This window comes from Phalacrocorax carbo, chromosome 2, assembly GCF_963921805.1.
Source record: "Phalacrocorax carbo chromosome 2, bPhaCar2.1, whole genome shotgun sequence".
Taxonomy (NCBI): domain Eukaryota; kingdom Metazoa; phylum Chordata; class Aves; order Suliformes; family Phalacrocoracidae; genus Phalacrocorax; species Phalacrocorax carbo.
The window spans coordinates 126,484,648-126,508,613 of NC_087514.1; the positions used below are offsets into that span (position 1 = coordinate 126,484,648).

Genomic DNA, 23,966 nt, shown 5'->3' on the forward strand with positions numbered 1-23,966 from the left:
TCACTCCTTTAAAAAAAAAAAAGAGAAAGGGGAGTTATTAAATGTTGATCATGGAAAAATCTTTCACGAAGGGGTTGCAAATCTATTTTTTCAGCTGTGCTTCCACGTTTTCTGCAAAACTCCCTGTTTGCACAGAGACAAATTTAAGTATGTAAGATGGGTATAAGACTTCTTTGCTTTTTTCCTAGTTATTAAACTTGTTCTGGAATATCAATTCTACACACAAATACTGCAGACATTTCCTTCTCTCTAATTCCTTGTTTTATATGCTATATATTTTTATATAATTCAAAAATATTGCTCTCTACAAAACTTTTTTATACCCTGTTCTTAATTTGCATTCCAACTAATTGCAGTAGGAGTTTCATATTCTTTGCAAAAGGAGCTATATCTCCAGATGTATTTTCTTTTGTTTTTCTTTCTGCCTGCTCCCCTGTGTAAATGCTATTATAAAAGTACGTTTAACAAAAGACTATTCACTGTAAAAAACATCCTCAAGTAGAACAGCAGTGACATGATACACCACACACCCACTTGTGTAGTCTTTATCAATAACAACAGAAACAGGATCAAGTGATAGAAATATATGTGATTTAAATCAGTCATTTTGGGAGTGTATTTATTCAAGATCCTTCAAGCGGAGATGAATAGCAGGTTTCTAAATGTGATATTATGAGGGAAAGCAAATGAGTCATTATTTGTATTATAGTGCGATAGAGTTGGGCAAGAACAACTCTACAAGAGGGAATAAGCAGTCATATCTGTTTGTTCTACTACAGTCATCACCACGGGGTGTATCTGTACGTGTCAGGTCAAGGTCAGTGATCCTTGTTCACATGAATCATTTTCAGTGCTAATGAAAACCACCCCTGATGCAGCATGGTCGAACACCAGCGGCTTCAGCAGACGACAACATCGGACTGACTCACTTCTGCGAGCCAGAATTCACAGGTGAGGGAGAATGGCTGGGGGGAATTCAGGGCTTAGGGTGGATAATGGATTAGCGGGGACTGTTGGAGATCAGCATTGGAAAAGGGTGAATAATTTTTAACTGGAGGACAAAAGAGTGCTGTTGCATCATAGGCTGTGGCTCCTTTACACCTTGGCTGTTTGAGTTTCAAAGCCAAAGAGAGCCTTTCAAAAACAAACAAACAAACAAAAACCTTAAAAAAGTCAACTTCATTCTGAATCACTTTCCAAAGAATAAGTTTTAAAGTTATGATAACAATAAATCCTAGTTATCTTTCTCCACAAGTTTCCTGAAGTCAAGAAAACAGAGATGGAATGCAGCGGCACAGGAAGGAGGTTTATTCTCCTACCACCCCCCACCCCCCAAAGAAGGATCAGTGCAAATACTGCATACATTTCAAAGTGTCCAGATAGAAAGGATATGCCTGGTGGAGATGCTGGTGACACAGAAATATATATCTGTATGAAAAATTAAAAATCAACTGTGGAATACCTTTTCAGGGCTGTTGCAGTGACTGCTGTAGTTTGACATACAGGTGGATTTATTATCAAGATTACAAATCAAAGTTATGCGCATTATTTGTACTTAGGAAACATACTGCTCTGCCAAATCCTCGGGACAACAACTGCATTTCAAACTATTTTTTCTTGCCTGAAAATTGCTGGTATTCCACCCCTCTGTGCCCGTAACTTTTTAATCGCTGAATCTGATTTTAAGAAGGTGACAATTTTCAGAGCCTGTGACGTTCCTACAATGCAATGATCCTTTGACAGAAATTTTGGAGGCCCCGTGCTAACGCACGGGGAGGGAGGCGGTGGCGGGGCGAGTCGCCGGGACTCTAGCGAGGAAGAGGGGGCTCCGCGGAGGTGAGGGAGGGAGGCTGGTGTCTCGCCACACACGGGCTGGTGGGAAGTGGGAATCTCAGGTTGAGTTACTCATCGTTATGGAGTCAGGAGCGTGCAGAACCAATGATTTTGATGGCAGGAGGTAACGTACACATGTTGGGTTTTTTTTTTTTTTCTCAGCGAAGCTGCGGTAGGAGGACCTGCCGGCGGGCAGGAGGAGGTTTATGCTGAGGACTGTCATTTCCCAAGTGAGGAAGCCTGCTGCTCCCGGGAGCCCCCCACCGCCTCCTCGGATGCTCTCCCTCCCCACGGTACGCGCTGGGGGCTGCGGCCGCTCCGCGCCCCCCGCCCCGGGGCAGGCAGACGGGCCGAGGGGGGTCCGAGCTCCGTCCCCCGCGGCTCCCTCCGCCCGCCGCCCCGGCGGAGCGCGGCGGGGGGCGCGGGGCGGCGCTGCCCGGGGCCCGGCGCTGATTGACACCGGGCCGGGCGGAGGCGGGCCCGCCGGGACCGCGCTGCTCCCGCCCGCCGCCGCCGGGCAGCGGGTCCCGCGCTCCATCGCCGCCCCCGCGCTCTCCCCGCCAGGCCAGGCCAGGCTCGGTGCGGGGCGGTGCGGGGCTGCCCCCGCCCGCGGCATGGCCGGCTCGCTGGGCAGGGGGGCGGCCAGCTGGCGGATGCGGGGCGCGGCGGGCGGCAGGAAGGAGAAGCTGCCGGGCGGCAAGCCCCAGCCGCGGCACGGTAAGGGGGCGGCCGGTGGGACGGGGAGCCCCGAGGTCCGCGCGGGGCACCCCCGAGGCCAACTTGGCTGTCACTTGTTTTACCCGCTGGCGGCTCCTTTGGGGCGGGGGGGGATCGCCTTTTCCTTTCCTCTTCAGCGGGTGCGGAGCGGGGCGAGCTCCCTGCGCCCGGGCTCCGCGGAGCAGCGCCTCATGCCTTTTATTTACCACATACCGAGGTTAGGGGAGACGAATAGTGTTCGCGTGCGTTTTGGCATCTTGCTTTGATAGCGGCTTCTTGGACTGTTGCAGAAAGCATTTGCAGCCTGCCAAACGCCAGTGAGTCTGGGGAGAGTCCTCGAAATCTTTTTTGGCTTGTATCTGGCTGGTCCTAATGCTCGGGAAGCACCGCTAAGAATACTTGCCGTGTGCTCTTTTCCCCCTCCTTAACTGTTTGGGGAGAGAGATGCTCTCTTCCAAGGCTAAGCAGCAGGCAAACAGGTCTTCCAAAACCAGATCCTGACTTGGAAAACATAGAAGGGAATGGTGTCGCACAAACTATTGAAAACAAGTGTTCAGGTTCGTGACCCGTTGCGTGCTGAACGGTGAACGTGGTTACTTAGAGCCAAATCTGTCACGTACCGTTTCCTTACTGTACCGCTTGGCTGTCACCGTTGTCTGCTTTGATGAACAAACCCAACTGCTTGCGGAGGTACGGTCACAGTGCCTGGAAATCTCCCTAGAATTTGTTCTAGCTGTGCGTTGTCCCTGGGTTTTAAAGCTGCTATTTGGGTGTGTTTGCAGAAGTCTCTGACCTAACCCCTTAAGGATTAAGGGTTTAAGTGGTGTTTGAGTTCTGCTTCAATTTGTGCTTGTTTGTTGTTGGATATGTCAGTCCCCAAAGTAACTTTGTGCCTTTTCCAGAGAAAATAATTTGGCCGAAGGAGTAATTTGTACTCTTCAGGAGTATATCGGGCACTGTAATACACACAGTAATCTTGACGACAACGGTGTTGGGATGATGGGGAGCCTGGCATCTTAGGTGACAGTGTTCTGAAGAAGGCGCTTGCCATGAAAATAATAACCCCAAGTGCAGGTCTGAAATGAAAGAAAACTAGAAGTTGCTTCTCCCACTGACTCTCACCTGGATATTTCTGAGCTAGAGTAATGTTGCAGCTGCACCTTCTGTTCTTTTTTGCTTGTTTGTGCCTCTTTCATAAGGCAGAGGAAACAGACTAAAAGAGTCTGAGCGAAGGTTTTGTCAGTGGGTATCAAAAACCCTCTAAAATAAATGACTGTGCAAGAAAGCAAGTGATATTCGGTTAGAGAATAAAAGTGTTTGTTTAAAAATAATTGTAAATATTTATCCTATTAATTCTGAGTATAATGCTGGTAGTGGGGAATAACTCTCATGAAAAAGAGAATTGGTGGGATTCCCTCTTATGTTATATACCTATTATTCATGGATGTTATACAGTAGCTAGGCACGTAGACCAAAATCCTGGATGCAGTGAAGTCAGTGAGAATTTTGCCGCTGACCTGAGAAGAGCCAGAATTGAACCCACAGATTGTGTGGTGTAAGGTGTTTGGCCAAACTGGAAAGCTTTGACCGATACAACTATGCAATTATGGTGAAGGCTATAGTACTGCAGTATGTTGCCGTGATTAAAATATTATCCAAGTACTTCTACCATAAATTAGTTAATTTAGGGAGATATTTTCTAACTTGGTTCCAATTTAGCTTAACAAAAAGGTGTGGTGTGCTTCAGTCTGTCAGAGTTGCTTCTTGTAAGTGTATATAGGTGTTTGAGTAAAGTATCGTGTCAATTTGCATTTAAGAACTGTAGCAACATGGAACACTAAATTACATGGCAGCACATATAGTATCCCAATTAAATTTCAACTGTACTTTAACGATAATCACTCTTTCTGCTGTACTGTTTTTGCAAGGTGCACTGGACTTACGTTCCAGGTCATTTACTATCCGTAAACAGCTCCAAATGTAAGGTAAAAACAAAATCAGACCTGATTTGTGCGTCCTTAATACTGATTGTGTACCACAGGGAGATTTTTGGGGAGGAAAAAAAGTGTAGTATTACTTTAGTATGCTTCTTAAATTTTCAAAGTTATAGAAACACTCTGTTTTCTAAGACTGGACTCTTAACTAAATTTCAGCTTTTGTTGACAATATTGACCACTTCATGCAGGAATGGAAAATTTACTTCAAATGTTCAGGCTAAAGCATTAGAGGGGTTATAGGTAAGATACACCTAGAAGTAAAATTGTATGTGAGCTGTCAGCAGTTTTTAATTGGCAGACTTACGTGTTTGACTCATTCATACATGCATGCATGTGATTATCAAGGTGAAGCGAGAACTATTCACAAAAGAACCAGCAGGTATCAAAAGTACGAAATACTTTCAGTTTTGGGAGTAGTCTTCTTTCCTATTCTCTTTTTTGCTGCAAATCATTTCAATGGGCCACAAGCCTGCGTTAGTAAAAAGTGGCGTAGCTCTATGGGTCTCAATGGCACTGTTATGACTGACACCAGCTGAGGACCAAACACAATATTTCTGCGTATGTTTGGATTAAGATATGTTTGTTTGGGCATCGCTTAAGGGTCTAAACTGGCAGGGTGCATATTGAGTTGTGAACACCTGAGCAAACCTGCAGTTTAACTGAGTCAAGGTGCAAGTATTTGCCAGCTTTGACATTCTTCTCACCTTTAATACAAATAATTGTAGAGACTTTTCTATACTTTTCAAATATTTTAAAACACAACTATGAATTTTTTCCTATGATCTCATGTGCAGAAGTTCTTGTTTTACACTTTTTGTAGTTTCATGCAATGTAAAGCATTTCCACCCGTTGTGGTCTAGACAGTAAAAGAAGTCTTTGTCAAGACTCCAGCAAAAAGCTCGAGATCCTGTTAAGATGATGAATATTAATGGTCTCGTAAAAAGCCTATTTTTAAATGATTTAATGTTTGGTTAGCATTGGCACCTTACCTGTAAAATCTCCCAAGAGCTTGAAAACCTAGATGGATGGATGGCTACAGCCAGAATTCTATTACAGATACTCTCTAAGCAGAAGATGTTAAGGAGTAGCATAAAGGAAACCAGCGTGTAAATCAAGTAGTATTTTACTGTACTGCTTAAGAAAACTTTTAAATACTTGCATGAAAAAAATTTCCTCCCTTGAGGAGTAGATATAGCAAGTTTGTGACTAGAGATTGTGAAACAAAGATGTTTTAAGTTACTGGACACCACCAAAAATAACTTCTGGGGAGAAAACAATACTTTATATCCCTTTTTAAAGCTACATGAATGTTTTGTAGTGAAAAAGTCGTTCTGCATCCTTATTATTAAAACAATTACTAGGGGAAAATAGCACAAGTAAACCGTGCTGGATATATGTGTAGGAGTGTCTGTGCACACATAGGTGATATTTTAGGCAGACAATTATTACTTCTTAATTTTTAAAAGTTTTTTTTTAACTGTTCACAAAATATGCCATATTTAGGCTGGGGAGTCGAAGTTCTCTGTGGTTCAGCCAGCACGATGAAACCAGTTGGTATCATGCCAATATGTCGGATCATGCCCAGGTAGGCTGGATAAATAAATATGAGCTGTAGCAACACAAACCTCTTCTTCAGCTGGACCTGATGACTAATTTTAGTCCTCACCTGCCTAGAGGTGTCACAGAACAAGACAAAAACTGTTCTCTCCATTTCTGTTTGCTGTTTATTCCATCTGAGTGTAATGGGAAGGCTGCAGTGTGGTAGGGATAAAAGTCAGCATATTATCGCTCTAGAGAGGTGGACTCTTCTAACTGTGTTGAACTGATGGAAGAACGGGAAGGGAATAAAAAGTACCTACAAACCTCTCTGTTGCTTTACTGTTGTATAAGATTAGATGCAGGCGCTTATTCTAATGGCTTCTGGTTGCTACTGGGCTGGACTGGACTAGACTAATTCTGCAGTTGATAGTAGGGAAATGAAGTTGTGCTTGAGCTTTTCAGTGTCAGATGTTCTCATCTTCACACATTTCTTCTTGAAATATTCAAGAAAGTGTTTCAGTATTTTCTGTTGGCTTGTTCCTTTTTTCCTTCTCTGTCTCCTGGGAAATAATGTTCTTGGTCATATTGAGGTAGTCATAACCAAATCTTCTGTTTTGCTGGAGGCGTAGTTCTCTATGCTTCACTTCTTATGTGTGGCTTATTGTAGTATTTGTAAAAGCAAATGTCTGGAATTCATGTAGGCGTTTTAATATATATCTATATTTATATATATATATATAAATCTGCTTAATATAAAATAATAGAAGTCCTCTCTTGAAGCAAGTAAGCTTCTTTTCTGTGATCAGCTGGAATAATCTGCAGGTAGACTTCAAATCTTAAAACATTTTTCTAGCTGTTACATCCAGAAAGTATGAATATTGATACTGTTTCTACTTAAATCCACTAACACTTTTATGCCTCAGCCACTTTTGGGGTCTCACTAGTCAGTGTGTGTGTGCTTGTCATGTGTAATGCAGACCTTGCTGTGAAGGCATGGCTTTCAAAACAAATGGATGGGTAAATGGTTTGACCTGGACAGCAAGAAGGGTTGGTTTACCAAACATGTTTTAACTTGCTTACCCTTTTCCTTGATTTAAGTGTCAGCTGATACCTCTTTACTTATCTTAATCAGACTATATACACAATAGGTACAACTTAAAGAACTTGTCTGATTTAGGAGTTAAGTTCCACTGCATGTATGTTTTGGACTATTTTTTTCTGTTGGTTTAGGTTTTTTTTGTTTTGTTTTTCAAATTAGCTCACAATGGTGTTACTGTAAAAAATGTAATACTCTTCATGGCCAGAAAGATGCATGATAAAAACAGTAGATACCTGTTACATGGCTGTATGTGCCTTTTCTCCCCTAGTTCACAGAAGAGGTTATTTATGATACCGATAAACCTAGCGTTGCAACTTGTGCAATTAGAAGTAAGTAATCAGAGCTACAAATCCATGGATTATTCTAAATTTGACTTTACAATAGAATGACAAACCCACCATCTAGATCTTAGAAGCAGAGTTTTATCATATTCATTTAAATCTGATTTTGGTACAGAAATGTAGTTAAAAAACCAAAGACTTCCCCTCCATTCCATACCAGATTTATTTTTCTGACCTTTTTTTCAAGGAAGATTTGGAGTGTTTTAATCAGACAGAGGTCACAAATCACTTTGCTGTGAAATGCAAGGTGTGCTTTAAAAGGGGAAACCCTTCCACTTTCCTGATCATTTGGCTCTTGTTTTTTAAAATTGTGAGGCTAGGTGAAATGATTACTCTGACAGAACTATAGAAACTATCTCATTTTAGTACATTCTGAAGTATTTTATATTTTGAGTAACCCTGGCTCAGGGGCATTTTATACTCACATCTGGAAGTTTCCAGTTTTAGTATTCAGTTTAGCGTCTCTGTCTTTGTCTTTCCATTTAGCCTTGCCATGTTATAACAATGAATCATCTTGTCCATTAACTAAACTTGGAATGTCTGTTTATGCACTGAATTTATTTCATCATGTCGCCATAATAACTGATTGGAACTGTGGCAACTCTGACTGCTTTCCCATATGTATTTGGGCTGGACTTTATGCAGTGCTGTTCTCAGCAGCAGAAGGATAAGCCATCACAAAACCTGGAATATCTTTATCCTCTTAGGATTCAACCTTTCTTTCTCATGAAACTGTAGGGTAGCATTTTCATATTGCGTCTCTGTGTATATGAAATCGGGTAGAGGCTCTAGTATTTCCAGTCATACAAAATCATAGCAGAATTGCAACACACATATATAACAGTAAACCTGCAATGTTGTTATTGTAGGTTCACTTTGATATGTTCTGTTTTGTTGATACATTTTAAATTAGCACTGATTAAAGTATTGAAGCATTAAATAAAAAGTGAAACAGATCTATAGTGGCACTCTTTGGTTAATGTAATAATGTTAATAGAGCAGACAAGTGACAGTGCAAATGAAGGGGTTACATGGCAGGGAAGCTGTGCCAGCAAATGCAAATTCACACCTCTTGCCTTGTGAGTGGGCTTGCAGATAGCACTCTAGTTGCTATTTAAGCAGAGTGTTTTGCAAATAATTGTCCTTTTGTTAAAAAGGTATTACACTGGCTGTACCTTGACTCAATTAATAGCATGTGGCCTTAACTTACTTTGCGGTGGTATCATGGAAATGATTGTGTATATTTCCGTGAAAAAAAACAACTTTGTTGCATTCAGAAAGTAAGTACTGAAGGATCTGCTTAGTAAATAAAACTACATGTTGTGTAAAACTAAATGATGTGTTCTTTTTAAGATGGCTTTGCGATCTTGTCTTGTGCAGTGTCTAAGAATATTTTTGTGTGCTCTCAGTGACCAGTTTTCCTTAAGAGCTGTTGATGCCACATTCCTGCAGAGAGTATTGACAAGTAGAAATGAGGAGTAGGAATTACTGGGTAGAACCTTCTCCTGAAGGCAGATTAAAGTAGAACTGTTAGTTTGTGATAACGAACCTAAGAGCCTGTGGAAAGAAGTGAGAAAAAAGACTTGTTATTGTCAATGACTGCATTGAGCTTTGCTGTACAAACCACTCCAGTATTTTGTTCAATACTTTTCACTCTGAAGCTCTGAAACTATGGAGCTGTCTAAACTGCTGGCATTTGTAGTGAGTGGGAGGAATGGGATGTTGAGAAGAGATACTCCTTCTCCAGAAGTTGGGTTGAGTAAATTTGCATAGTATAATCAGGTGTCCTCACCAGTTTCTTCTTTTTGGCTGGTAGTCACTGTGGTTTCATGTGGGAGGTCGTGGTTGCTGCTAGACAAGAAGTGGGCGTGAGTAATATTTTTTAGGAGGTAAGTGAGAGGAGGTTCTGTAATGAGCAACTGTATGCAGAAGGTTCAAGACACCCTTGCAATGCATTCACATCAGCCAGGATCACAAAGTGGATGAGTTGCTGTGTTTTGTGCTGGGCAGAATGCCTCCAGGCTTCTGTGTAATTTTGAAATATAAGATATCCTGATAATGATGTCTCAACATCATTAATATATGGCTTAGATTAAGCCTGAGTTAAAGGGGATGGGAATGCAATCTTCAATTTTAATTTAAGCTAGAGGTGTGAATTTTTGGCTGTCTAGCTCTCTGGAATTCCAAGAGATATTCAGATCTGCAAATCCATTTAAAAACTGGAGGAAAGTGGTCTTCAGGATACAAGAAATGCTTTAGGGAAGCATGGTCCTTGCCAGTCTGGATGACGTTGGACTTCTGTAGATTCTCTGTGGCAGGCTGCTCCCAGTCCAGGTATTGATTTCAGTTAACATTGAAGTAGCCTGAGGGATGATCAGTTGTTTGTGTTAATGGTACGGCTGGGGGCAGCCTAAATTGCTTCAAGCCTTTGGCCTACCAAGGCAAATTCTAACGAAACAAAAAAGAACTTACCACTGGTTTTATTCATTGTGCAACAGGAAGATGTCTTGTTATATTTTGCTGAGGAGTGGTAATGGTCCGATCAGAATAGGAGCATATTCTGGGGTTTTTCTGCGTGTGTAGTCTTTGTTTGCTTAATGTCCAGGCTGAGAAGCTAGTCCCAGGTCAAATACTTTACTTTTTGGGAGAGTGCTATATTACAAATGTAAAGGTGGGAAAGGATCACCTTGCAGAAACTGTAATGGCTGGAGTGAGATTCTGACCTTGGAATGACTTGATCTTGTGGGACGTAGCCTCTTTCTGTACTTACCATTATCAGTTGGTGAACTTATTTTCCAGGCTCTTTGAATTCTTCTGTTTTACCACTTGTTCCAGGGACTGAAGCAGACAAATGATCTCACAGAAGTGATGATTAAGTGACACCTGAGATTTTTTCAGAGTTCTTAAAAGCTTTAAGCGGTATTTCCATTGCAGGAAGGGTAAATCTGAAGATGCATCCTGGATCATAGCTAGCTTTTTTCTCCCTATCTTATTCTTGTAGCACCATGATGCCAGTTTGATGGTAGATGGACATTTTTTGCCAATGGTTTTTGTATTCTGCAAACTGAAACTCTGTTTTATGGCTTTCTCAGTGTAAAAAGAGGAAAGTTGCAAAATGCTTTATTGTTATGGTATATGACTTTTTTTTTTCAATCACATTAAAATATTTAGATCCATCAAGTTCTGATTATATACAGCGTATCTAGTAGAAACCTGAGGAATGTGCAGGGTAATTCAGGTTGGCAGGGTCCTAAGGAAGATCTCTAGTCCAGTCTCCTGCTCAGTGTCAGCTGTGAGATCAGATCAGGTTGCTCACGGCTTTCTTCAGTCCAATCCTGAAAGCATCCAGGGCAAAAGAGCACACAAAATCTGGCAACTGGTTAGGTTTTCACAAGTTGAAATTCAAAATTGGGCCTGAAAACTTTGGAAGAGAAGGAGTTCTAGATAATGGCCCCATCTTCCTAGAAGTCAGGCCAAGAGTAAGTGGTGCTAAAATGATTCTACAGCTGATCTGAAGTATCACATGCAAAACATAGCGCAAACTTGCATACATGAGAAGTGCAGGTAAGATTTTGTGATAAGAAGGGTCTGGGCAAGTTCAATAATTGAAATGTTCCAGTGCAGTTATAGAACAGAGGTCTCTGGTCATTATGGAAAAAAGTCTGAAAGATAATGCTTTGCTGTTTGTGTGTTTTTGTTGCTGTTGTTCTGGTGGTTTTTTTTTTTAACAGGACTGAGGGCTTCAGTCTTCAGACCAATCTGTTCTGCTTTGTCTCTTCCTTAAGTATGCTGAGCTTGTATCCCATATACATTGGACTTAGAGGCCCAGACTCAATATGCATTTCTACCTTTTACTCTCACCTAGGGTAAGACCACCAATCTCTGATGCAGCTCTCTTCAGTTGTGTTGAAGGAAGAGAACTAGTGTTGGATCTAGTTAAGTGTTGTTTGCCTGGATTCCTCTGTAGCAGAGCACTAGGTTCTGTTAGTAGAAAACTTGATTGCCTCTTGGCCCTTGTGGATAGTTGACAACAAATCTGTAGAAATATAAGTTCAGAGTATTCCTGTGAGTCACCCACTCCTCTTGTTCAAATCAGATTTATAAATAAATAATAATAAAAAAAATTAAAATTGTCAATTAACCAAACATTCCGCATTTAAGTGAACACTAACTGCACTTCTTGAACTCTGCAGCCGAGAGCAAGGAAGCCGTAGTCAAATTGTAGCCCTGTAGCTACAGGCCTGGTGTTCAGTGGACATATTTGTGAATGTCAGGAGCCTTTCACAAAATTTCTGGAGTCTGTCTCTGGCTTCTTTGGAAAGGATTCTGGACCCCTGATGATCCTGTTGGACCTGGGCTACCAGCACTCTCTGGCTCCCAGCTTTGGGGTAGTAGCATGGCTGCCTGCTCTGAGGCTCCACATGCCACACTGCCAGCAGGGTGGGTGGGTTTCTCCAGGTGTCCTCTGTGTCTGGCTTGAGGAATCTGCTGCAGAAGCTGCAGCTGTAGCTCATCTTTATGTCCTGGTATATTCTTGTGTACAAGCCTCCTAGTGAATTTCACTGTTTTCCAATAATATTCCTGTGTAAGAAATTGTCACGCAACACAGCGTGGATGCAGTAGTACAGTTTTGTTGGTAATATATTTTCCTGGTATAGAAGAGTACTGTTTTTCTTTCCAAGGAAGCGCTTTATAATTTTTGGTATTAACAGTCATTGTCTCACATATCCTAATAAATTCAGCTATTTGGTATAATTAATTTGTTGATGCTTCTGCAATCATGTAATAGGATACACTGGGCCATGGGCACTCACAAAGAACTCATGTTAAAAGATTGTTTAGAGAATAATTTTCTTTGCTTAAAACTATTTTAGTACGATCTTTCACTGAGTTCTGTGGCCATTAAAGTCTCAGCTTTGAAATTTTTCACTTGCTTGTGTTGTCCTCAACTGGTTTTGGTTTTTGGTTTTTGTTTTGTTTTTTTTTTTAAAAAACTGATATTTTTATCTTTGTTCCACTGCTCTTGGCAGGTTTTGCTTTTAATAGGTAGATTGGTAAGCATTTATACCAGCACAAGTCTGATTCAGAAATCTTTGTTCAATGGTTTTCCTTGGACCTTACTTTCCTGGTAACACTTCAGGTGTCAAAGTTAGGGGCAACATATAGTTTAGAAATGAATTCAGTTAATTTAAGTAATTAATGATTTTCCTGATCTAGGGAAAAATTAATGACTGTATTTGCTACCAAAATTGTGAAAATTTGGCATTGGCTGACTTTATGGACAAGGGAAATCTGTCTTGCCATTTGCATCACAGTCTTTAACATGTTTCTTGACAATTAGCACCTGTACTTCAACAGTTGTGTTTTCAAATGTGTCTATGTGCAAGAAGGGGTGTATGAAACCAATCCGCGTAGCAGAAGGAATGATAATGAACTAATAGCTTTTTCAGGAATCTGTGTTCTCTGGTCATAACTTACTGAGTCTTGAATCTGGTGTAGAGAAATGTGCTGTATGAAGGGTGACACCAAGTTTTCACTGTCAGAGCAGCACTGCATAGTGCATGTCTGTGTTACCACGTTTTGCTGTTTGTATGTTTTTGCTACAGAAGAAGATAGCAATCACAGCAGGCACTACCGAGGAGCGTGGCTAGGAACTCTGCTGCCATCTGTGTTAGCGCTGTCTGTTCATGTTGTGTGCTTGTTTCCATATGTATAGTTTAGCACTTAGTCGCTACATCCATTGGAGTAATATACCTGAAAACAGTTACGATAATGAAAGGCAATGGCAAACAGTTATTCAAGAGTTAATTTAATTGGTTTCAATATGCGTGCTCTGGTTTTTTTTTCCTTTTTTATTTTTTATTTTTTAGATCTCCTACTACTTCAGACAGTTTTCATGAGATACGGCTGCTTGTTCCAAATTTGAACTCATCACTTTTGGCTTTGTATATCGTAATCACCTCCACAGCAACCACTGTGATGCCATAAACAGAAGGTTTGACTTCAGGTGAAGAATGTAGGCTGTAAAAGCAGAAAAACCCATAAAGGAAAATGTGGGAGGATAGGGAGGATGGGAAAGTGATTTTTCTGGCCTTCTGTGTAGCAATTCCCCCTCCCACCTATTTTTTTTTTTTTAATCTTTACTGATAGCTGAAAGAAAATAAATTATTTTAAAATGTCAGAGTGGAACTTCCATTTTAGACAGTATAATTGAAAAAATGTATAAGCAGTGGAGTTTTATTCTGCATAGGATTTCTTTTTCTCTCTTTCCATTCATTTTTAAAAAATCACTTCAGTAAATCCACCGTGGGAGGATAGTTTTGCTGCTGTACTTTTCCCAGGATGCAGCAAGAGAAATTGCATTTGCAGTTCACAGAGAATGAATTTAAACTTGCTCTGTCCTGATGATCCACTACTCCTACACCCAGCACATTTCTGGGCAAGACTCTTGCATGCTACAGGAGACAGTGCCCTGAAAGTGCTTGCACCTGCTTTTGTGCCTGAAGTAGCAGGCATGGATTTGGGCCCACATAGCTTTCAAATTAGAATTAGGTACTGTGTGGAGTGCCTGTGTGTGTCTGCCTCCTCCCTGAGGTGTTGCTCTTGGAAGGGGAGACTTCAGACGTGTCACTTTGCTTACAGAGGTTGAGGCTACTTGCTGTCCTGTAATATATTTATACGTGCTCAGAAAGATCATGGTTTTAGAGAGCATCAGGCAATTGAAGGATACCCATTTTCAAATTGCATCGTCTCACATTCAAAACATAGCTTGCTGCTAAACTGTAAAATCAGTAAAAACTAATTGGCAAATGCAAATCGCATCGTGGCAACTGAAAAAGCGGACTGTCATCTCAGAGATCATCAGCTTTGGTGCAGGTGCATTCTGCAGCAGAGCAGGGGGTCACAGCGTACAGAGGGGTTTCCTGAGCTGGGGAAACCCCTGGGGAGCACAGAGGCCTGCCAGGAGCCAGCAGCTCTCACGGGAGCAGCTGATGGGACATGGGTGAGGCCAGGAGTAATGTTGGCCACCCCCTACTCCCACAAAAAGCACCCCCAGGGAGCGCGAGCAACCAGGGTGGGCAGCTGGGGCATGTCGTGGCAGTTTGCTCGGGAGGGTGCCTCTTCGAAGGGGGGATGTGTTCCACTGGCCGAGTGGGAGACTTGAAGTACACATAACCCAGCAACTGGGCACTGTTCTGTGACCGTCTGCACAGGTCAAGGGCACTCGTCCTGCCTGACCCTCAAGGCAGAATGGTGGGCACTCATCTGAGAGCAAAGGCTGCAGCTCTGGCTGGGGGGTCTGCACCAGCTACCCCAGCGGCGGCCGATGCCCCCACCCAGATGGAGCTGCTGAAGGGACAGGCTGCAGTGCAGATCTCAGACTTCAGGGAGTGCCTAAACCTTTCTCCTGGGGCAGGGGCAGGCGGCAGACCTGCCTGCAAAAGGTGTGCCCAGGTCAAGGACCTGCTGCAGCAGGTGGCTGAGCTGCAGAAGGCAGTGAGAAGGCTGTGTAATATTAGGGAGGCCAAGAGGGAGTTAGATAGCTGGTTCCAAGTACAGTCTGCAGTGGACCCACAGCCCATGTTCAAACAGCCAAAAACTCCCCCACTGGCACACACAGAAGGGCGTGGGGCCAATAATGCAAAAAAAAAGGACAGTTGCAATGGCAAGGACCAGCAGGAGGAAGAGAGTTCCCCCGAAACCTGCAGTGCCCTTGCAGAACCGCTTCACCACTCTGCAGACTGAAGAGGAAAGACCCATCACACCAGGGGAGATGCTGGAGCTGAGTAAGGCAGCGCAGTCTGCTCCCTGTGTAACTACCAGGGCAACTAAGAAGAGGTGACGGGTGATAGTAGGCGACTCTCATCTGAGCGGTACGGAGACACCCATTTGTCGACCTGACACCCTCTCTAGAGAGGTGTGCTGCTTATTGGGGGGTCATATCAGGGATGTCACTGAGAGACTACCAAGCCTCATACAGTCCACTGACTATTACCCACTGCTGTTGTTTCACGTGGGCACCAGTGATACAGCCAGTAGCAGTCTGAGGATTATCAAGGATTATCAAGAGCCCTGGGAGCGGTGGTAAGTGACTCTGGAGTGCAGGTAGTTTTTTTGTCAGTCCTCCCACCCAAAGGGAAGGGGTTTGAAAGGGCCAGTTGAATCTGGGAAATCAACAAATGGTTACAGGACTGGTGCCACAGCTAGGGGTTTAGCTATTTAGACCATGGGACTTACTTTGAGAAACCTGGTCTACTGGGCTGTCGGAGAAAGGGAAGAGGATTTTTGGTCATAAGTTTGCCAAGCTGGTGAAGAAGTCTTTAAACTAAAGTTGTCAGGGAAGGGGAACCTCAGACATCCCACTCCTACCAGTTTGATGCCCATGCCAGCAATAGATGCCCAGAGCCTGGAGAAGGATCACAGGTCAGCAGGAGAGTAGCTGAAGAGCTGCACAAAGGAATTCCAGCCACTCCAGCCAATAAGTCAGCTTTACTGGGGGCCCAGCTTAAAGGCCTCTATGCAAATGCATATAGCATGGCGAATAAACAAGAGGGAAGTTGATAGGAGCAGCCTCACATTCACAAGCCTGTGTCCTCATGGGGGACTTCAACCACCCTGCTATCTGTTGGAGGGACAACACAACAGGGCACAAGCAATCTGGCAAGTTCCTGGAACATGTTGATATAACTTCCTTCTCCAAATGATAGAGGAGCCGAAGAGGAGATATATTATGCTGGACCTTGTCAACACAAAGAGGGGCTGGTGGGGAACATGAAGCTCAATGGCAGCCTTGGCTGCAGTGACCATGAAATGGGGGAGTTCAGGATGCATAGGGCACTGAGGAGGGTGCACAGGACTTCAGGAGAGCAGACTTTGGCCTCTTCAGGGATCTGCTTGGTAGAGTACCATGGGATAAAGCCCTAAAGAGGAAAGAGGGGCCCAAGAAAGCTGGTTAACAGTCAAGGATCACCTCCTCCAAGCTCAGGAGTGATGCATCCCAACAAAGAAGAAGACAGGCCAAAATGCCAGAGGCCTGCATGGATGAACAAGGAGCTCCTGGCCAAACTCAGACACCAAATGGAGGCTTACAGAGGGTAGAAGTAAGGACAGGTGGCCTGGGAGGAATACTGAGAAATTGTTCAAACAGCCAGGGATCAGGTTAGGAAAACTAAAGCCCTGATAGAATTAAGTCTGGCCAGGGATGTCAAGGGCAAGAAGAAAAGCTTCTATAGGTACATTGGTGATAAAAGGAGGACTAGGGAAAATGTGGGCCCTCTCTGGAAGGAAACAGGAGACCTGATTACTCAGGATATGGAGAAGGCTGAGGTACTCGATGACTTTTTTGCCTCAGTCTTCACTGGCAAGTGCTCAAGTCACACCACCCAAACCACAGAAGGCAAAGGCAGGGACTGGGAGAGTAAAGAACCACCCACTGTAGGAGAAGATCAGGTCTGAGACCATCTAAGGAACCTGAAGGTGTCCAAGTCCATGGGATCTGATGAGATGCATCCGTGGGTCCTGAGGGAACTGGCGGATGAAGTTGCTAAGCCACTGTCCATCATTTGAGAATTCATGGCAGTCCAGTGAAGTTCCCACTGACTGGAAAAGGAGAAACATAACCCCCATTTTTAAAAAGGGACAAGAGGAAGACCCAGGGTATGACAGGCTAGTCAGTCTCAGCTCTGTGTGTGGCCAGATCATGGAGCAGATCCTCCTGGAAACTATGTTAAGGGACATGGAAAAAAAGGAGGTGGCTGGTGACAGCCTGGCTTCACCAAGAGCAAATCTTGCCTGACAATTTGGTGACCTTCTATAACGGAGTTAGAGTGTTGGTGGATAAGGGAAGAGCAACTGATGCTTTCTACTTTGTCTCTAAATTGGAGAGACATAGATTTTATGGGTGTACCACTCGGTGGATAAGGGATTGGCTGGACAGTCGCGCTCAGAGTTGCAGTCGACAGCTCGATGTCCAAATGGAGACCAGTGATGAGTGGCATTCCTCAGGGGTCAGTACTGGGACCAGTGGTGTTTAACATCTTTGTCGGCAACATGGACAGTGGGATTGAGTGCACCCTCAGCAAGTTTGCCAATGAAACCAAGCTGGAGGGAAGGGATGCCATCCAGGGGGACCTTGAGCAGTGTGAGAGGTAGGCCTGTGCAAACCTCAAGAAGTTCAATAAGGCCAAGTGCAAGGTTCTCTGTATGGGTCAGGGCAATCCCAAGCACAAATACAGGCTGGGTGGAGAATGGATTGAGAACAGCCTTGAGGGGAAGCAGTTGGGGGTATTGGTTGATAAGAAGGTCACCATGACCTGGCAATGTGTGTTTGTAGCCCAGAAAACCAAGTGTATCCTGGGCTGCACCAAAAGCAGTGTGACCAGCAGGTCAAGGGAGGTGATTTTCCCCCTCTACTCTGCTCTCATGAGACCCCAACTGGAGTACTGCATTCAGCTCTGGGACCCCCAACATGGACCTGTTGGAGCAAGTCCGGAGGAGGGCCACAAAGATGATCAGAGGGCTGGAGCACTTCTTCTATGAAGACAAGCTGAGAGATTGGGGGTTGTTCAGCCTGGAGAAGGCTTTGGGGATAACTTATAGCAGCCTCCCAGTATCTGAAGGGATACTACAAGAAAGCTGGAGAGGGCCTTTTTGTAAGACTATGAAGTGATAGGACAAGGGGAAATGGTTTGAAACTGAAAGAGGATATATTTAGATTAGATAGTGAAGAATTTCTTCCTTATTTGAGGGTGGGTGAGACACTGGAACAGGTTGCCCAGAGAAGCTGTGGATGCCCCATCCCTGGAAGAGTTCAAAGCTAGGTTGGATGGGGCTTTGAACAACCTGGTCTAGTGGAAGGGGGGTTGGACCTATATGTTCTTTAAGGTTCCTTCCAACCCAAACCATTCTATGATTCTATGATTTATTTGTTTAGTTGGGTGGCAGTGGGAAAGAAAACTTACCCTCCACCCTCCTTTTTCTTCTTGAGCAATAAGATCTTGATTTTTAACTCTTGAACCATCCATCCGATAGAGATTATGTACTTACACCTCTATTTCTAGGCTTTTGTGCTGCTTTTGCAGCTGGCCAGCTTTCCTTTTGGGCTGTGACTTCTCTAAAGCAGCTTCAGGTAGATAAAAGCTCAAATGACCTTAGCGCTCATGTAGCACCCCAAGTACATGCCTAAAAGACTGCCCAGAAATAAGTACTTCCTTTTCTTACAGAATAGAAATTGAATGTATATAATACCTATGGAGAAAGCCGAAGGATCAGCAAGGATCTCTGTTTAATGTAATGCTGATCCTGTGCTCCACAAATCTTGTTAACGTAAGGAATCTCCCACAATATATATAAAAGAGTTAGCACTTGCTGTTCAACAATTCCAGCAGTTTCCATTTACATTTCAAAGTCAGAGAGAGACCGAGAGCACTCATATCTGTAATTCCAATAGTCCCTCTGTCTGCATGGCTGTTTCTGTAAAACTGACACAGTATGGGCAGTTTTCATCAATTTCATTTGTTCCGGCTTCTCAGATGGGCCTTTAATCTCCTGCTTGCTGATCCCTGGTTTATAATCAGATTTGACAGAGATGGGATGGTGGTAAATATCATGATGTGAAAATCTATAACAAGGTAGAACTGTCGTTTCTCTCCTTACTCCTCTGGTGCAGTAAAATTTTGTTGTGAAGTGTGAATAACTTAAACCTTAAAGCTGCCTGCTTTCAGGCCATTTTCAGGTGCAGTTGTCTACAAGTAAGTTTGGTTTTTTTTTTCTCACCTCTGGAAAAAGCAAGAAAAGGGCTTATTTGTTGATTTGCTTCTGCATGTTTTGCAAGCAATTTTATGTCAACTTGATTAATTATTCTGTTTTCCTAGGGGTTGATAACATGCTGATTTCAAGTAAGACATGAAATAATAGATATTTGATGTGTGCATAATAATTTTGATTCATGAATAAAGCCACCTCTGAATGGCTTTAATGCTGTCAATAAAAACATTAAAGTTAAATGAATGAAAATACATTTAATAGCTGTATTTAGCAATAGTATGTTCATGCTTTATTTTTTTTCTCCACTGTTTTGTATACATGTTAGCTGCATAGCTTCTGCATCTCTTTTGCCTCCTGTCAAATGGAAGAATCCTGTGCTTTTTAAGCCATCCTTTGGATAATCTTACAGCTTAAGTTTTGCCTAAAATTAATATAGTAAGAATATTCGAAGTATGGAAGGTTAGGGACATACACAAAGTTAAGTGCATAGCCAGGTTATGATAAGTGTAACCTGTGCTTATGGCATAAAACAGTTTTTTTCTAAACTGTAAGATATTATCAGTCTTTTTTAATAAAGTTTTTTTGTCTTGAATATTTTTACCTGCTTGTGTCTCCCCTTTACTTTTTATATTCTTATTTATAATTCTGGCATTATCCCATTGTAGCCTGTCTGCTACAGATTTTTCTGTTACCAGTCTTGGGAGGAAAAACACTCTAAATACAGGACTGTATTTTCTCTCTTTCTCTCACTTTTCTTTTCATGATACACTGATTTCCATGTCTTTGCAGTTCCAAAAATTCTTCCCCCTTTGTTTAGTCCCCATAACCTCAGTTAAATACGAACTTCACTGTCAAAGGCAAGAATTTAAATGTGGTTTTCCCTCCTGCTTAACCTCTCGCCTTTCCTTTTTAGAATTTGGTGTTCCTTCCACCTTCCTATTTGAATTTTCACCTGGTCCACTACAGACTCTTATACTAGATAAATATAAATTATCTGTTGCTATTAAATACCTCTTAATGTAATAATTTTGAAGAAATTTGTGGGGTTTTCATGTGTGTGAAATTCGTAAGGTTTTCCATTACAATTTTAACAAGGGTCCAAATTGTCCCAAATTATATAGCTCCACACACTTGCCTGTATCATAGCACTGTAGTTTTTATTTAGGTTTTCTCTGCTTTCTGTTGATTTTATGCCAATAGCTCCAGGAAGATCAACTGTTATTCCTCAAACAAAGTAAACTTTCTAGGCATAACTTTACAGATAGAACAGAAGAATTCCTCCAAGTAAACCACCCTCCCAACTATGCACATCAAAACCAGACTCAAATCATGAGATGCGCAGGCAAGTGGTAGTGATGGTTGTACTCTATGAAAGCTGCTGTTGTCACTGATGTGGCTGTGGGCAGATTAATTTTGTCATTTTTGAGTGCATATGACTTGCAGGACTCTGGAAAGTACCGATAGAAAGGAAAAATCTGATTTTAGAGGTGCCCATAGACTGCGTGGGGGGAGCAAAAGACTGCATTAGTGCTTGTTACTGGCAAATGGTAAAAATCCTTTTTTCTGTTAGGCCAGTGTTTCTGACTGTTTCATCTGCCTGCCTTTTCGGTTCTCACTGGATATGCTATTGCAGAACTTTGAGAAAGATATTGAAAAGTTCCATGCAGTAAATGAGTGTTACAATTTCCTTATTAATGCTACTTTTCCCTTTGGCAAGCTTTTCAACTTCAGAGAGTGTATTTTTTCTCCTGCACTTAGAATTAATTTTGTATGCCTTGACAGCCAAGTTATTTGAAGTAGGAGTAAAACACTGCATGTGACACTCACTGAAGGAGAACACTTGGACTGAGATGGTCCTACCAGCATACTATAGTGTCCAAATGACCATGAACCAGGAGAGAAGTTTCTGGTAGGAGGGAATTGCATTGTGTATAGCCAAAGACAAGGCTGATGTGAAGTTCAACAAATGGGAATGGGTTGCAAATAATTCAACATTCAGGCAAAAGTGATAACCATCATTGTATGTGCCAGCATGTGAGTTGACTTTTGATTGCCTTAAAATTATAAATTTTGCAACTTTAGGTGAAAGATGGTAAAGGTTGTGTCAACTGAATGTTAATTGTCTGAGACTTTGGGAGGGATTATTACTGAAAACAATACCAATCCCGTGAAAACATGAATTCTATATAATGTATTTATATTTAACATATGTTATAGCAATGTATAAATTATATATGAATGTATAAGAATAGGGTGCTTGTGGAAAAGAATATGCGAGATTCCATATGAAAGAGGACACAGCATTGCCTGACTCTTTCAACCAGTTATAGGTGGTTTCCTGGCAGTGAGTGAGGAGCTGAATTTAATGACTTGAACATACAGGGGCATATACGCAAAGTCTGCACAGTGGCTGTTTGCATTTGAGAAATGGGAACAGGCATCCAAGGAATTTAGTAAGGCAAGTTTGTAGGTTTTTGAGTGTGGAGAATGATGTATAGATAAGGGCAAAGGTAGCATCTGGCCAAATCTGCACGCACAGAGCTTGAATGTTGTTGGCATGTTGCAAAATTGCTCATCAACAGCTTCTTGAGTAAACAATTTGATTTTACAAGTGTGGAATATTTTTGAATGCGAAATAAGTAATATTATAGCAGTGATAAGGAGGGCGATAGCAAAGAGTATGGTGAAGAAGGAGACAAAAGAGAAGTAGGACAGCAAAGCCTCACAGAAAGTTTTACTTCCAGATAAAGGCATTCTACAGCTGAGCTTGCACAAAGGTGAGTATAGTTAATATACTATAGTTATATAGTTAACACAGAGCTAGTAGTGAACGAATAGTGAGTCCCAGTCTTCATCAAAGATCAAGGATATAGCAGCTGATCAGTCCAGGCTGAAAGGGCTGTGTATGTGGGTTTTTTTTCCTTTTTAAATTTATTTATTTATTTATTTTTCACCTGCAAGTCCAGAAATATGATTCCAGCACACATATAGTTGGGCTTCACCTAGAACGCTTTGTTGCCTGTCAGAAGATACCACTAAATAATAATGTTTTTGGAGTTAGCCTGGCATTTGTGATGTTTCAGAGGAAATCAAATGAGGCTGTAGAGTAACTCTTAGATGTTGATATTATTTCTGTTAAAGTTCTTGTTGCAAGGAAAGGAAAAGTCAGGGAAGAGGCAGTAGAATACTGTGATATTGGACAGTAGCAACTCTTTGGGGCATGCCAGGCAATGCTTGTTTCTAAATCAAAGGATGAAAGGGAATGTAGCATTTGTGGGAAACCAAAGGAAGATCAAAGGAAATCCTAAGGGATTTCTAAAGTGGTTCTAAAACTTAGGTTATGAACTTAGTCTCAATGTTAGCTACACTGTAATACTTCTGGACATTCCCCAAAACAAGTGCTAGTGTAAAGCCTGCACACCAAGGTGTTCGTTAGCAGATTCTTTGGAGACATAGGAAGCTACAGCACAGTAAAACTGGTAGCAAAGCTACCTAAGAGACTGATGGTCAAGGTTAAAATGGCAGATCCCTAGCTGCCAGCGTGCAACTACTTGCATTGCTTAAAAGCTAGATAATAGTATGGCACAGGAACTGGCAGTGGGTTAGATCCTTTATTGCCTGCAGTCCATGCCACTACTGTACATATGGCAACACATGGAAGTAATTAATGAAAATCTTTTACGCCTATTCCCAGCCCAAATTTCCTTCTCCAGGCAGTCCCAGGCTCCTTAGCACTCTCAGCTGCCTCCTGTATTTTCTTAGCCTTCTGTGTAGATATTGTGCCATATTGTTTTAAAAATTAAATTACCACATTGTGTAATTTGAAAAGAACGCAGACACAACACATGAATGTGCATTAAATTTCCTTTTTGACCCTGAGAAAATTTGATTGCAGAGAAATTCAGCAGTGAATTCAAGAAGCCATACTTCATGGTCTTATTTGGACCTCTGTCTTTAACTGTATGAACTAAATTTTCTTAAGACCTTCCTTAAAAAAACAGGGTTTTCTCTGAATAACTTTTTGTTTTAGTGGATAAGGTATTTCAATTCTATACACGTTTGGACTTGAAATACACACACACACATATATAAATATTACATTTGCCTTTTTATTTCAAACTAATTCAGCCTGGGAGCAGAATAACTGTCTTGTAGAAATAGTTCCTATTTTCAGTGGAAAGTCTGTATCCAGAATAACTCTCCCACTTCAGGCAGCCTTGCTCTTCCTCCAGACTGAGATAGCTTTACACTTGAATTAGTTTGTCTGCATGGCCTTTATTTCTCCTGATGTCACTCAGTATTTCAGTGCTGGTACACAGCCAGTTTTGCCCCTTGCTATTATAATTCATGTGAAGGTAATGCTGCTGGAATCACACAATTTTTAGATCACCATGCGTTGTTACTTCTGTGTTCACATCTACAGTAGTCCAGAGGTCCTAGACTCTCTTCAAAATGAGGAAATGTGTCCCAGCAATGTGAACACTGCAATGAAAAATTCTTGGCATATCTGGAAGCATGAATGAAGAAACACAGAAAAGGACTAGGGCTGCTTCAAAACAAACAAAGAAACAAGCAAGGCAGCGAGCAAAGAAAGTGTTTTGGGAGGTGTGTAGGAATACAAGCTGCCTCAGTGTCTATGCTGTTTGACAAAGGGCAGGGCTAAAAGCAGGCTGA

The 23,966-nt window shown here is 42.2% G+C and overlaps 1 protein-coding gene across 2 annotated transcripts in view; it reads left to right on the forward strand.

Moving 5' to 3' along the window:
• Positions 1–1,883: 1,883 nt before the first annotated feature.
• The window catches only part of ZNF385D (zinc finger protein 385D), a 437,843-nt gene continuing 415,760 nt past the window's right edge, over positions 1,884–23,966 (forward strand). The window contains exon 1 of one of the 2 annotated variants that reach the window (XM_064444281.1): positions 1,884–1,957. In XM_064444281.1, the coding sequence (XP_064300351.1) occupies positions 1,939–1,957 (19 nt within the window). In that variant the 5' untranslated portion in view covers positions 1,884–1,938. Of the gene's footprint in view, positions 1,958–2,318; positions 2,551–23,966 lie in introns of those variants that run through there. The other variant, XM_064444280.1, reaches the window with a different exon arrangement.